At 46.3% G+C, this 14,901-nt stretch overlaps 1 protein-coding gene across 1 annotated transcript in view; it reads right to left on the bottom strand.

The window, feature by feature from the left end:
• Nucleotides 1–3,123: 3,123 nt before the first annotated feature.
• Nucleotides 3,124–14,901, bottom strand: part of LOC311114376 (CCR4-NOT transcription complex subunit 2) — a 33,860-nt gene continuing 22,082 nt past the window's right edge. Inside the window, exons 7-11 of the mRNA XM_084189633.1 lie at nucleotides 13,790–13,851; nucleotides 13,641–13,690; nucleotides 13,006–13,106; nucleotides 8,376–8,520; nucleotides 3,124–4,881 (exon numbers count right to left, since the gene is read on the bottom strand). Of these exons, the coding sequence (XP_084045759.1) occupies nucleotides 4,795–4,881; nucleotides 8,376–8,520; nucleotides 13,006–13,106; nucleotides 13,641–13,690; nucleotides 13,790–13,851 (445 nt within the window). The 3' untranslated portion in view covers nucleotides 3,124–4,794. The remainder of the gene's footprint in view (nucleotides 4,882–8,375; nucleotides 8,521–13,005; nucleotides 13,107–13,640; nucleotides 13,691–13,789; nucleotides 13,852–14,901) is intronic.

Here is a 14,901-nt window from a genome sequence, read left to right as displayed (position 1 = left end):
CCCTCACATCCCCCTCTCACCCAGCCTAGTCCCTCCCCATACCAACCCTCACATCCCCCTCTCACCCAGCCTCTCCCCATACCAACCCTCACATCCCCCTCTCACCCAGCCTAGTCCCTCCCCATACCAACCCTCACATCCCCCTCTCACCCAGCCTAGTCCCTCCCCATACCAACCCTCACATCCCCCTCTCACCCAGCCTAGTCCCTCCCCATACCAACCCTCACATCCCCCTCTCACCCAGCCTAGTCCCTCCCCATACCAACCCTCACATCCCCCGCTCACCCAGCCTAGTCCCTCCCCATACCAACCCTCACATCCCCCTCTCACCCAGCCTAGTCCCTCCCCATACCAACCCTCACATCCCCCTCTCACCCAGCCTAGTCCCTCCCCATACCAACCCTCACACCCCCCTCTCACCCAGCCTGGTCCCTCCCCATACCAACCCTCACATCCCCCTCTCACCCAGCCTAGTCCCTCCCCATACCAACCCTCACATCCCCCTCTCACCCAGCCTAGTCCCTCCCCATACCAACCCTCACATCCCCCTCTCACGCAGCCTAGTCCCTCCCCATACCAACCCTCACATCCCCCTCTCACCCAGCCTAGTCCCTCCCCATACCAACCCTCACATCCCCCTCTCACCCAGCCTGGTCCCTCCCCATACCAACCCTCACATCCCCCTCTCACGCAGCCTAGTCCCTCCCCATACCAACCCTCACATCCCCCTCTCACCCAGCCTAGTCCCTCCCCATACCAACCCTCACATCCCCCTCTCACCCAGCCTGGTCCCTCCCCATACCAACCCTCACATCCCCCTCTCACCCAGCCTAGTCCCTCCCCATACCAACCCTCACATCCCCCTCTCACACATTCACATGCAGCACTCGGACAGAACATCACTAAGGGCCTGACCAGCTGTCCTGCATGCTCAGCACTTCTCTGGCGGCTGTCCCACATCCCAGCATCCCCCCCTGGGCTGTCAAAGACAGAGAGGAAGGCAGACAGGCAAGGCTGTGAGACTGCTCAGACAGAAATCTTGTGAAATCCTGCACTTTTCTGCACTTTTCTGCTGTGCTGGCTGCTGGTCTGCTGGTCTGCCAGAATGACTAATTATCTTCCTTCGTTTTTAGGACTCATGCATATACAAAGAAGCTGCTGTCAGCATAATGCATTACTAACATGCTTTAGGATATTATATGGATATCTATATGTATATTTTAGTCATTTCGAAGACACTAAATTATCCAGAGGGGAATACATTAATGGTGAAGAGGAGAATAGAGGGTTCGTGGTTGAGGAAGAAGAGGAGGAGAGTAAAGGGGACGAAGGAGAGAAAGAAGGAAAGTAAATGAAAGGGTTGGTGGTTGAGGAAGAGGATGGATGGATGGAGGAGAAAGGAAGGAAAGTAAATGAAAGGGTTGGTGGTTGAGGAAGAGGATGGATGGATGGATGGATGGATGGAGAAAGGAAGGAAAGTAAATGAAAGGGTTGGTGGTTGAGGAAGAGGATGGATGGAGGAGAAAGGAAGGAGAGTAAATGAAAGGGTTGGTGGTTGAGGAAGAGGATGGATGGAGGAGAAAGGAAGGAGAGTAAATGAAAGGGTTGGTGGTTGAGGAAGAGGATGGATGGAGGAGAAAGGAAGGAGAGTAAATGAAAGGGTTGGTGGTTGAGGAAGAGGATGGATGGATGGAGAAAGGAAGGAAAGTAAATGAAAGGGTTGGTGGTTGAGGAAGAGGATGGATGGATGGAGGAGAAAGGAAGGAAAGGGTTGGTGGTTGAGCCTTAATTTGTCCTTAACTAGCTACACCTTTGATAGGCTGGCTCAGGCCTGTCCTCCTCTCCTGCTGTGTCCCCAGAGCAGGGTTCCCTAGGGCCCGCGGGTGGTTTAATTTGTTTTCTGAGCAACAAAAAAAAAGTTTATTTAATTTTTTTTAAAATTTTAATTGGACGTAAAAGACTAAAACACAATGGGGTTTCATCCCCTCCTCACCCTCTTAGAGATTGATACAGGTTTAGTCTCAGACTATCTGGCATATGTTTATCGTTGCAATATTTTATCTTGACTACTTTTATTAACGTATTATCTTTTTATGGGTGTCTCACCTTGGCTCTGGTATGAAACTCAAACCTTGACATACAAGGTTCTGGGGAAAGTTTATCATCTCTGCTCTCTGTAAAATCAAACAATCCCCTCCATTTAGTTTCAGCTCGCCCTGTCTGTATTTCCAGGTGATTTAGCTTTTGGAAAGGAATGGGTTTTGCTAAATGACCCAAGAGATCGTCTCCTTGGCTTTACTTTGGTTTTTTGGTAATTGTAGAATTCTTTGCAGCTTCCATAATGTTACAGGAGTTAATTTCCCCAGGTTAGGTTGTGTCCTCTGAGACAAGTTGTTTGAGAGTATACAATATATTGACTGGTGAGTAGAGTTGCTAAATTCTGGCAACATTCCCAACATTTCCAGGTTTTCTAGATATCCATGTTGGAATATTCCAGGAATAAAGCAGGCAATCCAGAATCCTACAACCAGGATGTCTGTAAAAACCTGCCAGAGTTTTGCAACCCCTACTACACTGAGGATGTAGCTCAGTTGATAGAGCATGGCGTTTGCAACGCCAGGGTTGTGGGTTCGATTCCCACGGGGGGCCAGTATAAAAAAAAAAAAAATTTAATCACTAACTGTAAGTCGCTCTGGATAAGAGCGTCTGCTAAATGACTAAAATGTAAAATGTAAATGTACTGAGGAAAGGTGAGTTTTCTGCCCGCTCACTCAGATGTTGACCACTAGGTGGTGCCATTTACCACAACTAATAACGCTTCATTTACACTTCTAGTCACAAGGTGTCCCTCTAGTGGAAGACTGTAGTGGATGGTTTTATACAGTGGATCCATTCATTCTAGTAAAGGCCAGCTATGTGTGAGCAATTATCAAATCATTTGTCTTCGCATGGGTAAGCCATATGTACTGAGTTAGTACGTGAAAAAGATGCAGAGAATAAAAAAATATCAATGAATATATCTGATAATTAAATTGAGACACACCATATACACACACACACACACACACACACACACACACAGCCAGACACAGTGCAGTGGAAATCAAACCCCACACTGCAGCATACAGGAGAAAGCCTTTCTGCTTTATTACAAAGAGAATCAGCTTTTTTTCCAGAACGTGATCAGAAAATACAATACTGTTTAATTTTCATTATCATATTTTTTTTTTATTGGGTTTTTCCTTTTCCTATGAAATGCTGCTGTTGAAAACAGCCAAAGTGAAGTGCTTCAGTCCTCATCTTTCTCCAATGGTATCCCCCCCCCACCAAAACTACATCACATGGGTATTGGGGTGTTCTTACTGGCTCACTGAGAATCTCTGGCCCTTGATTGGTTGTTTGTAATGGTTGTTGTTCCTCGTCGTTCGCTGTTGTTGTTCAATTGAAAGTGTTCAGGGCGTGAGGCACGGTCCCCCTGTCCTGACCAGTTGTCGTCCTCCTCCGTCCAAACAGGCCTGTTTTTAATCCAAGTCATCCATTGTTTTTGTTGACAGGCATTGGTCCCCAGAACAGTCCTGTTTTATCCACGTCGTACGGTACATCCAGTATTGCGTCACTCCGGGCTCACCTCCTAAAAACGAGGTACAGCCGGGCGACTACCTAGTCTTCTCTTCATTAATTTTTTTTAAAATCTTCTCCAAAATAGATGTCATATATATAATATATACACATCGAACATACATATCTTTTATTCATCTGTGATGCCTGTAAGCCCCTCAAAAAAATAAGGAAAAAAATAAAAAATGTCCTTTTATTACAAAATTGTAACAAAGACTTGGACAGTTCTCTCTTTTCTTTCTTTTCCTCCTGCCCTGTTCATCCCTGGAAGGAGGGGGCGAGGCTCAGAATATGGACAGCTGGAAGTTGTCTGTCACTGATTGGTGGCTAATTATTGTATTGTTGCTAGGCAGAAAAGGCCCGGAGAAAAGACCGAATGGTGACATGGTGAGGTGGGAGGGTAGGTGAGGATGGTGGGTGGAAAGGGAGCGAACGAGGGGAAAAAAACAGACAACAAATGTAATGTGCTTGAGAGAGAGTTAATGATATGTCCAAACTGAACTATTATCAGTGTTGTCTTCACATATTAATAAATACACAAACATCTTTTGTGTTCTTTTATTTACGAAATAGTGCTACAATATGAACATTGCATTTTCTCCTGGCCTCTTATTTGTCTGTGTGTCTGTGGGGTTTCCACTCTGCTAAAGTAACATTGTGTTGAGGTATTATTTGCATGTCATCGTGTTCTTTGAACACGTCTGTTCTGTCACTGTCAGAGAGGGTGTGTGTGTGTATTATGATGGCATGGTGCCTCGTGAACCAATGGGGAGGTCTGAAGAATGCAGCATAAAACGAAAAGTTCAGAATGTTTTCAAAACGACAACAAACCAAAACAAATGGAAAAGGTCCGAAAAAAAAAGAGGGAAAAGAAAAAAAAAATGATTAAAAAGAGAAACCAGCGTCTGATTGGGCAGCACATCATTCAGTTCGGGGGACGAAGAACCTGCTCGGAACCAAAATGGTCGCCGGGTTTCTCTCCATTTGGCCTAAAGTCAATTTGCCAGATGGTCGATCGTCGAGGAATAAAAAGCAGGATGCCTGAGCCAGCCACACCGGCATTCGCTGTCTGTAGGTCTGTCCGTCTGTCTGTTGTGAGTAACCAGGGCTAGGGACCAGAACTCTAACCAGGTATAGGACCCCATGGTGGATTGGGTACGAGGGGAAGGAAGTCTCTCAGAAGGCTTGCTGAGCTGGGTTGTAGTTGAAGGTGGATGGCACGTGGGGCCTCTCTTCTAGCTTCTCATATTCCAGATGAAACTCCTACAAAGGGAGGGAGGGGAGAAACAAGGACTTTAGGGGCAGCAGTAGATAACAGCAGTGTTCAGCTGAAGCAGTAGATAACAGCAGTGTTCAGCTGAAGCAGTAGATAACAGCAGTGTTCAGCTGAAGCAGTGGATAACTGTAGTGTTCAGCTGAAGCAGTGGATAACAGCAGTGTTCAGCTGAAGCAGTGGATAACAGTAGTGTTCAGCTGAAGCAGTGGATAACAGTAGTGTTCAGCTGAAGCAGTAGATAACAGCAGTGTTCAGCTGAAGCAGTGGATAACAGCAGTGTTCAGCTGAAGCAGTAGATAACAGTAGTGTTCAGCTGAAGCACTAGATAACAGCAGTGTTCAGCTGAAGCAGTAGATAACAGTAGTGTTCAGCTGAAGCTGAGGATAACAGTAGTGTTCAGCTGAAGCAGAGAATAACAGTAGTGTTCAGCTGAAGCAGAGAATAACAGTAGTGTTCAGCTGAAGCAGAGGATAACAGTAGTGTTCAGCTGAAGCAGTGGATAACAGTAGTTTTCAGCTGAAGCAGAGGATAACAGCAGTGTTCAGCTGAAGCAGAGGATAACAGTAGTGTTCAGCTGAAGCAGAGGATAACAGTAGTGTTCAGCTGAAGCAGTGGATAACAGCAGTGTTCAGCTGAAGCACTAGATAACAGCAGTGTTCAGCTGAAGCAGTGGATAACAGCAGTGTTCAGCTGAAGCAGTGGATAACAGTAGTTTTCAGCTGAAGCAGTGGATAACAGTAGTGTTCAGCTGAAGCAGTGGATAACAGCAGTGTTCAGCTGAAGCACTAGATAACAGCAGTGTTCAGCTGAAGCAGTGGATAACAGCAGTGTTCAGCTGAAGCAGTGGATAACAGTAGTTTTCAGCTGAAGCAGTGGATAACAGCAGTTTTCAGCTGAAGCAGTGGATAACAGCAGTGTTCAGCTGAAGCAGTGGATAACAGCAGTGTTCAGCTGAAGCAGTGGATAACAGCAGTGTTCAGCTGAAGCAGTGGATAACAGCAGTGTTCAGCTGAAGCAGTGGATAACAGTAGAGTTCAGCTGAAGCAGAGGATAACAGCAGTGTTCAGCTGAAGCAGTGGATAACAGTCGAGTTCAGCTGAAGCAGTGGATAACAGTAGAGTTCAGCTGAAGCAGAGGATAACAGCAGTGTTCAGCTGAAGCAGTGGATAACAGTAGTGTTCAGCTGAAGCAGTAGATAACAGTAGTGTTCAGCTGAAGCAGTAGATAGGTGTTCAGCTGAAGCAGAGGATAACAGTAGTGTTCAGCTGAAGCAGTAGATAACAGTAGTGTTCAGCTGAAGCAGTGGATAACAGCAGTGTTCAGCTGAAGCAGTGGATAACAGCAGTGTTCAGCTGAAGCAGTGGATAACAGCAGTGTTCAGCTGAAGCAGAGGATAACAGCAGTGTTCAGCTGAAGCAGTAGATAACAGTAGTGTTCAGCTGAAGCAGTAGATAACAGCAGTGTTCAGCTGAAGCAGTGGATAACAGTCGAGTTCAGCTGAAGCAGTGGATAACAGTAGTGTTCAGCTGAAGCAGTGGATAACAGCAGTGTTCAGCTGAAGCAGTAGATAACAGCAGTGTTTAGCTGAAGCAGTAGATAACAGCAGTGTTCAGCTGAAGCAGTGGATAACAGTAGTGTTCAGCTGAAGCAGTGGATAACAGTAGTGTTCTGCTGAAGCAGTGGATAACAGTAGTGTTCAGCTGAAGCAGAGGATAACAGTAGTATTCAGCTGAAGCAGTGGATAACAGTAGTGTTCAGCTGAAGCAGAGGATAACAGTAGTATTCAGCTGAAGCAGAGGATAACAGTAGTATTCAGCTGAAGCAGAGGATAACAGCAGTGTTCAGCTGAAGCAGAGGATAACAGTAGTATTCAGCTGAAGCAGTGGATAACAGTAGTGTTCTGCTGAAGCAGTGGATAACAGTAGTGTTCTGCTGAAGCAGTGGATAACAGTAGTGTTCAGCTGAAGCAGTGGATAACAGCAGTGTTCAGCTGAAGCAGTGGATAACAGTAGTGTTCAGCTGAAGCAGTGGATAACAGCAGTGTTCAGCTGAAGCAGTGGATAACAGTAGAGTTCAGCTGAAGCAGAGGATAACAGCAGTGTTCAGCTGAAGCAGTGGATAACAGCAGTGTTCAGCTGAAGCAGTAGATAACAGTAGTGTTCAGCTGAAGCAGTAGATAACAGTAGTGTTCAGCTGAAGCAGTGGATAACAGTAGTGTTCAGCTGAAGCAGTGGATAACAGCAGTGTTCAGCTGAAGCAGTAGATAACAGCAGTGTTCAGCTGAAGCAGTGGATAACAGCAGTGTTCAGCTGAAGCAGTGGATAACAGCAGTGTTCAGCTGAAGCAGTGGATAACAGTAGTGTTCCGCTGAAGCAGTGGATAACAGTAGTGTTCCGCTGAAGCAGTGGATAACAGTAGTGTTCCGCTGAAGCAGTGGATAACAGCAGTGTTCAGCTGAAGCAGTGGATAACAGTAGTGTTCAGCTGAAGCAGTGGATAACAGCAGTGTTCAGCTGAAGCAGTGGATAACAGTAGAGTTCAGCTGAAGCAGAGGATAACAGCAGTGTTCAGCTGAAGCAGTGGATAACAGTAGAGTTCAGCTGAAACAGTAGATAACAGTAGTGTTCAGCTGAAGCAGAGGATAACAGCAGTGTTCAGCTGAAGCAGAGGATAACAGTAGTGTTCAGCTGAAGCAGCATACTAAATATAGAACACTGATAGAACAACAGCTTCTCTTTGTGGAGAATATTGTACACATGATAGAACAATACTATAAGCTTTTTGTGGGGGGATCAGCAGGTATACAAAACCTCTGGGGAGTAAATGATCCCAGTAGTGTTATTATTAGAATATGTCAAGGGTCCTGGTTGGCAACACACATGTCCACAATTGCATGGTAAAGCATATCTATTCAAATACCAAACCACACACCCGTCTATATAAGGTCCCACAGTTGACAGTGCATGTCAGAGTAAAAACCAAGCCATGAGGTCGAAGGAATTGTCCGTAGAGCTCCGAGACAGGATTGTGTCGAGGCACAGATCTGTGGAAGGACACCAACACATTTCTGCAGCATTGAAGGTCCCCAAGAACACAGTGGCCTCCATCATTCTTAAATGGAAGAAGTTTGGAACCACCAAGACTCTTCCTAGAGCTGCGCAATCGGGGGAGAAAGGCCTTGGTCAGGGACGTGACCAAGGACCCGGACTCGAACCTGATCAAACATCTCTGGAGAGACCTGAAAATAGCTGTGCAGCGACGCTTACCATCCAACCTGACAGAGCTTGAGAGGATCTGCAGAGAAGAATGGGAGAAACTCCCCAAATACAGGTGTGCCAAGCTTGTAGGGTCATACCCAAGAAGACTCGAGGCTGTAATCACTGCCAAAGCTGCTTCAACAAAGTACTGAGTAAAGGGTCTGAATACTTATGTAAATGCAGTGTAAATACAGTAACAGTCCCCAAGCCTCTCCTGTCCCTTACCTTAGCTACTTTCCTCCAGTTAAGACAATCAAAGAAGTAGTAGGTCCCCCTCTCGTAGGCATTGGTCTTCAGAGTGGGCTCCATGCCCGGCGCCCGCGTGATCCACACCCGCTCCTCCTTGTGGTACCGCCAGTCCCGGTTGAAGCTGAGGTTAGAGGTCACAGGTCAAGGGTCAAATGTTAGGGAAAAGGCACAGCATTGTATATTGAAATGACATTTGATTATAAGACTTGAAAGACTAACTTCATGAAGTAGAAGGGGACCGTCTACATAGAGGTAGTAGAAGGGGACTGACTACACAGAGGTAGTAGAAGGGGACTGTCTACATAGAGGTAGTAGAAGGGGACTGACTACATAGTGGTAGTAGAAGGGGACTGACTACATAGAGGTAGTAGAAGGGGACTGACTACATAGAGGTAGTAGAAGGGGACTGACTACATAGAGGTAGTAGAAGGGGACTGACTACATAGAGGTAGTAGAAGGGGACTGTCTACATAGAGGTAGTAGAAGGGGACTGTCTACATAGAGGTAGTAGAAGGGGACTGTCTACATAGAGGTAGTAGAAGGGGACTGTCTACATAGAGGTAGTAGAAGGGGACTGACTACATAGAGGTAGTAGAAGGGGACTGTCTATCTACATAGAGGTAGTAGAAGGGGACTGTCTACAGAGGTAGTAGAAGGGGACTGTCTATCTACATAGAGGTAGTAGAAGGGGACTGTCTACATAGAGGTAGTAGAAGGGGACTGACTACATAGAGGTAGTAGAAGGGGACTGTCTATCTACATAGAGGTAGTAGAAGGGGACTGTCTACAGAGGTAGTAGAAGGGGACTGTCTATCTACATAGAGGTAGTAGAAGGGGACTGTCTGTCTACATAGAGGTAGTAGAAGGGGACTGTCTACATAGAGGTAGTAGAAGGGGACTGACTACATAGAGGTAGTAGAAGGGGACTGTCTACATAGAGGTAGTAGAAGGGGACTGTCTACATAGAGGTAGTAGAAGGGGACTGTCTATCTACATAGAGGTAGTAGAAGGGGACTGACTACATAGAGGTAGTAGAAGGGGACTGTCTATCTACATAGAGGTAGTAGAAGGGGACTGTCTACAGAGGTAGTAGAAGGGGACTGTCTATCTACATAGAGGTAGTAGAAGGGGACTGTCTGTCTACATAGAGGTAGTAGAAGGGGACTGTCTACATAGAGGTAGTAGAAGGGGACTGTCTACATAGAGGTAGTAGAAGGGGACTGTCTACAGAGGTAGTAGAAGGGGACTGTCTATCTACATAGAGGTAGTAGAAGGGGACTGTCTATCTACATAGAGGTAGTAGAAGGGGACTGTCTATCTACATAGAGGTAGTAGAAGGGGACTGTCTACATAGAGGTAGTAGAAGGGGACTGACTACATAGAGGTAGTAGAAGGGGACTGTCTGTCTACATAGAGGTAGTAGAAGGGGACTGTCTATCTACATAGAGGTAGTAGAAGGGGACTGTCTAGCTACATAGAGGTAGTAGAAGGGGACTGTCTATCTACATAGAGGTAGTAGAAGGGGACTGTCTACATAGAGGTAGTAGAAGGGGACTGTCTACATAGAGGTAGTAGAAGGGGACTGACTACATAGAGGTAGTAGAAGGGGACTGTCTACATAGAGGTAGTAGAAGGGGACTGACTATCTACATAGAGGTAGTAGAAGGGGACTGACTATCTACATAGAGGTAGTAGAAGGGGACTGACTATCTACATAGAGGTAGTAGAAGGGGACTGTATCTACATAGAGGTAGTAGAAGGGGACTGACTATCTACATAGAGGTAGTAGAAGGGGACTGTCTACATAGAGGTAGTAGAAGGGGACTGTCTATCTACATAGAGGTAGTAGAAGGGGACTGTCTATCTACATAGAGGTAGTAGAAGGGGACTGTCTATCTACATAGAGGTAGTAGAAGGGGACTGACTACATAGAGGTAGTAGAAGGGGACTGTCTACATAGAGGTAGTAGAAGGGGACTGACTACATAGAGGTAGTAGAAGGGGACTGTCTACATAGAGGTAGTAGAAGGGGACTGTATCTACATAGAGGTAGTAGAAGGGGACTGTCTACATAGAGGTAGTAGAAGGGGACTGACTACATAGAGGTAGTAGAAGGGGACTGTCTACATAGAGGTAGTAGAAGGGGACTGTCTATCTACATAGAGGTAGTAGAAGGGGACTGACTACATAGAGGTAGTAGAAGGGGACTGTCTACATAGAGGTAGTAGAAGGGGACTGTATCTACATAGAGGTAGTAGAAGGGGACTGTCTACATAGAGGTAGTAGAAGGGGACTGACTACATAGAGGTAGTAGAAGGGGACTGTCTACATAGAGGTAGTAGAAGGGGACTGTCTACATAGAGCTAGTAGAAGGGGACTGACTACATAGAGGTAGTAGAAGGGGACTGTCTACATAGAGGTAGCAGAAGGGGACTGACTACATAGAGGTAGTAGAAGGGGACTGTCTATCTACATAGAGGTAGTAGAAGGGGACTGTCTATCTACATAGAGGTAGTAGAAGGGGACTGTCTACATAGAGGTAGTAGAAGGGGACTGACTACATAGAGGTAGTAGAAGGGGACTGACTACATAGAGGTAGTAGAAGGGGACTGTCTATCTACATAGAGATAGTAGAAGGGGACTGTCTACATAGAGGTAGTAGAAGGGGACTGACTACATAGAGGTAGTAGAAGGGGACTGACTACAGAGGTAGTAGAAGGGGACTGACTACATAGAGGTAGTAGAAGGGGACTGACTACATAGAGGTAGTAGAAGGGGACTGCCTACATAGAGGTAGTAGAAGGGGACTGTCTACATAGAGGTAGTAGAAGGGGACTGTCTACATAGAGGTAGTAGAAGGGGACTGTCTACATAGAGGTAGTAGAAGGGGACTGTCTACATAGAGGTAGTAGAAGGGGACTGTCTATCTACATAGAGGTAGTAGAAGGGGACTGTCTATCTACATAGAGGTAGTAGAAGGGGACTGTCTATCTACATAGAGATAGTAGAAGGGGACTGTCTACATAGAGGTAGTAGAAGGGGACTGACTACATAGAGGTAGTAGAAGGGGACTGTCTACAGAGGTAGTAGAAGGGGACTGACTACATAGAGGTAGTAGAAGGGGACTGACTACATAGAGGTAGTAGAAGGGGACTGCCTACATAGAGGTAGTAGAAGGGGACTGTCTACATAGAGGTAGTAGAAGGGGACTGTCTACATAGAGGTAGTAGAAGGGGACTGTCTACATAGAGGTAGTAGAAGGGGACTGTCTACATAGAGGTAGTAGAAGGGGACTGTCTACATAGAGGTAGTAGAAGGGGACTGACTACATAGAGGTAGTAGAAGGGGACTGTCTACATAGAGGTAGTAGAAGGGGACTGTCTATCTACATAGAGGTAGTAGAAGGGGACTGTCTACATAGAGGTAGTAGAAGGGGACTGACTACATAGAGGTAGTAGAAGGGGACTGTCTATCTACATAGAGGTAGTAGAAGGGGACTGTCTACATAGAGGTAGTAGAAGGGGACTGTCTACATAGAGGTAGTAGAAGGGGACTGTCTATCTACATAGAGGTAGTAGAAGGGGACTGTCTATCTACATAGAGGTAGTAGAAGGGGACTGACTACATAGAGGTAGTAGAAGGGGACTGACTACATAGAGGTAGTAGAAGGGGACTGACTACATAGAGGTAGTAGAAGGGGACTGACTACATAGAGGTAGTAGAAGGGGACTGTCTACATAGAGGTAGTAGAAGGGGACTGTCTACATAGAGGTAGTAGAAGGGGACTGTCTACATAGAGGTAGTAGAAGGGGACTGTCTACATAGAGGTAGTAGAAGGGGACTGTCTACATAGAGGTAGTAGAAGGGGACTGACTACATAGAGGTAGTAGAAGGGGACTGTCTACATAGAGGTAGTAGAAGGGGACTGTCTACATAGAGGTAGTAGAAGGGGACTGTCTATCTACATAGAGGTAGTAGAAGGGGACTGTCTACATAGAGGTAGTAGAAGGGGAATGACTACATAGAGGTAGTAGAAGGGGACTGACTACATAGAGGTAGTAGAAGGGGACTGTCTACATAGAGGTAGTAGAAGGGGACTGACTACATAGAGGTAGTAGAAGGGGACTGACTACATAGAGGTAGTAGAAGGGGACTGTCTACATAGAGGTAGTAGAAGGGGACTGACTACATAGAGGTAGTAGAAGGGGACTGACTACATAGTGGTAGTAGAAGGGGACTGTCTACATAGAGGTAGTAGAAGGGGACTGTATCTACATAGAGGTAGTAGAAGGGGACTGACTACATAGAGGTAGTAGAAGGGGACTGTCTACATAGAGGTAGTAGAAGGGGACTGACTACATAGAGGTAGTAGAAGGGGACTGTCTACATAGAGGTAGTAGAAGGGGACTGACTACATAGAGGTAGTAGAAGGGGACTGTCTACATAGAGGTCTTTTCTGCTTCATGTTCCATGTCAGTACCGCTAAAACCCAGAGGAGGGCGCTTGTTCACAACAAAAGGTTTAGTAAAACAAACACCTCATCAAGCCTGTTACCATAGCAGCCACTTATGATAGCTAGCCTAGCTGATGAGCATCTGTATACGTACAGCTCTACTGCTGCTAGCAGCTGGAGGAGGTCTCCTCCGTTCATGTAGTAAAGATAGAACAGCAGATCCTCTCCATACCGAGACAGTTTTATTGCAGCAAGCTGGGGAGAGAGAGAGAGAGAGAGAGAGAGAGAGAGAGAAGGAGAGAGAGAGACAGAGAGAGAGAGAGAGACAGAGAGAGACAGAGAGAGAGAGAGAGAGAGAGAGAGAGAGAGAGAGAGAGAGAAAAAACTGGTTATTCATCTTTTGAGCTACTAGCTACCTGGCACCATCAGCATCAACAACAGAAGCTAACGGTGCCGTTCTAATCACAACCATGCTAGATAAAAAGATAATACTCAACTCATATAGTGGACAGAGCCGATAGAAAAATGCTTGTTTGGTGTTGCTAGTGCACCCAAACAAACAACAACGTTACACTGAGCTGGATAGATAAAGTACTTCAACCATCCTTAACGACCAACTTAGATGAACGTCTGATAACATCATCTGTTATGAGTGATTTGGTGCTAGACCAGAATGGACCACATTTTGGAGACTGTCTGCTAGGAGGGGTGATTGGTGGTGTGTTATGGCCAAGTTGGCCAACAGTAACCCAACCCTGGGTGTTTTTATTGTGTTTCTGAGGTACATACCTTGTCCCTTATGTGAATGTTGGTTAAATACTCAGATGGAACATGGAAGTCTGGAAGTAAAGAGAGGAGAGGTGGTTAGAGAGAACCAGAGAGGGAAGTTGGCAGAATCTATCCCACCTCCAGAGCATCTGGCTGGGTAGGATACGTACCGATGTCCTGGGGTCGACACGGTGCTGACGCCCAGGGAGACGCAAACTTGGGGTACAGGTTTCTGGAGGACAAGAAAGTGGTCATGTTGAAACTGTCAGATTCTTTTGTTGCCATGTTGTCTTGGTAACAGGTTACACAACACCTTGTCATTCTCTTTTTGGGAGAAAAAAACTACAGAAAATGTGAACTAAGTTAGTGAAGAATGAGGATTGGACATAGTAGCAGCCTGTCCAGCCAGTGTGTTTCAGGAGGCTAAAGCAGAGAACAGCAGCCTGTCCAGCCAGTGTGTTTCAGGAGGCTAAAGCAGAGAACAGCAGCCTGTCCAGCCAGTGTGTTTCAGGAGGCTAAAGCAGAGAACAGCAGCCTGTCCAGCCAGTGTGTTTCAGGAGGCTAAAGCAGAGAACAGCAGCCTGTCCAGCCAGTGTGTTTCAGGAGGCTAATAGCAGCCTGTCCAGCCAGTGTGTTTCAGGAGGCTAAAGCAGAGAACAGCAGCCTGTCCAGCCAGTGTGTTTCAGGAGGCTAATAGCAGCCTGTCCAGCCAGTGTGTTTCAGGAGGCTAAAGCAGAGAACAGCTGCCTGTCCAGCCAGTGTGTTTCAGGAGGCTAAAGCAGAGAACAGCAGCCTGTCCAGCCAGTGTGTTTCAGGAGGCTAAAGCAGAGAACAGCTGCCTGCTACTGCTCTCAAGCTGTCAGTATGAGACAACATGTAGCAGGAGGACTGATTAATAACGGCTTCAGCTGCTCACACAACATGTAGCAGGAGGACTGATTAATAACGGCTTCAGCTGCTCACACAACATGTAGCAGGAGGACTGATTAATAACGGCTTCAGCTGCTCACACAACATGTAGCAGGAGGACTGATTAATAACGGCTTCAGCTGCTCACACAACATGTAGCAGGAGGACTGATTAATAACGGCTTCAGCTGCTCACACAACATGTAACAGGAGGACTGATTAATAACGGCTTCAGCTGCTCACACAACATGTAGCAGGAGGACTGATTAATAACGGCTTCAGCTGCTCACACAACATGTAGCAGGAGGACTGATTAATAATGTCTTCAGCTGCTCATCTTATTCTGATTGGAGGAGGGAGACGCCAAGAGAGGT

The sequence above is a fragment of the Coregonus lavaretus genome, assembly GCF_964263955.1.
Source record: "Coregonus lavaretus genome assembly, contig: HAP1_SCAFFOLD_4028, whole genome shotgun sequence".
NCBI lineage: Eukaryota > Metazoa > Chordata > Actinopteri > Salmoniformes > Salmonidae > Coregonus > Coregonus lavaretus.
Note: the sequence above shows the minus strand (reverse complement) of the source record. Positions and strands in the feature narration are given on the sequence as shown.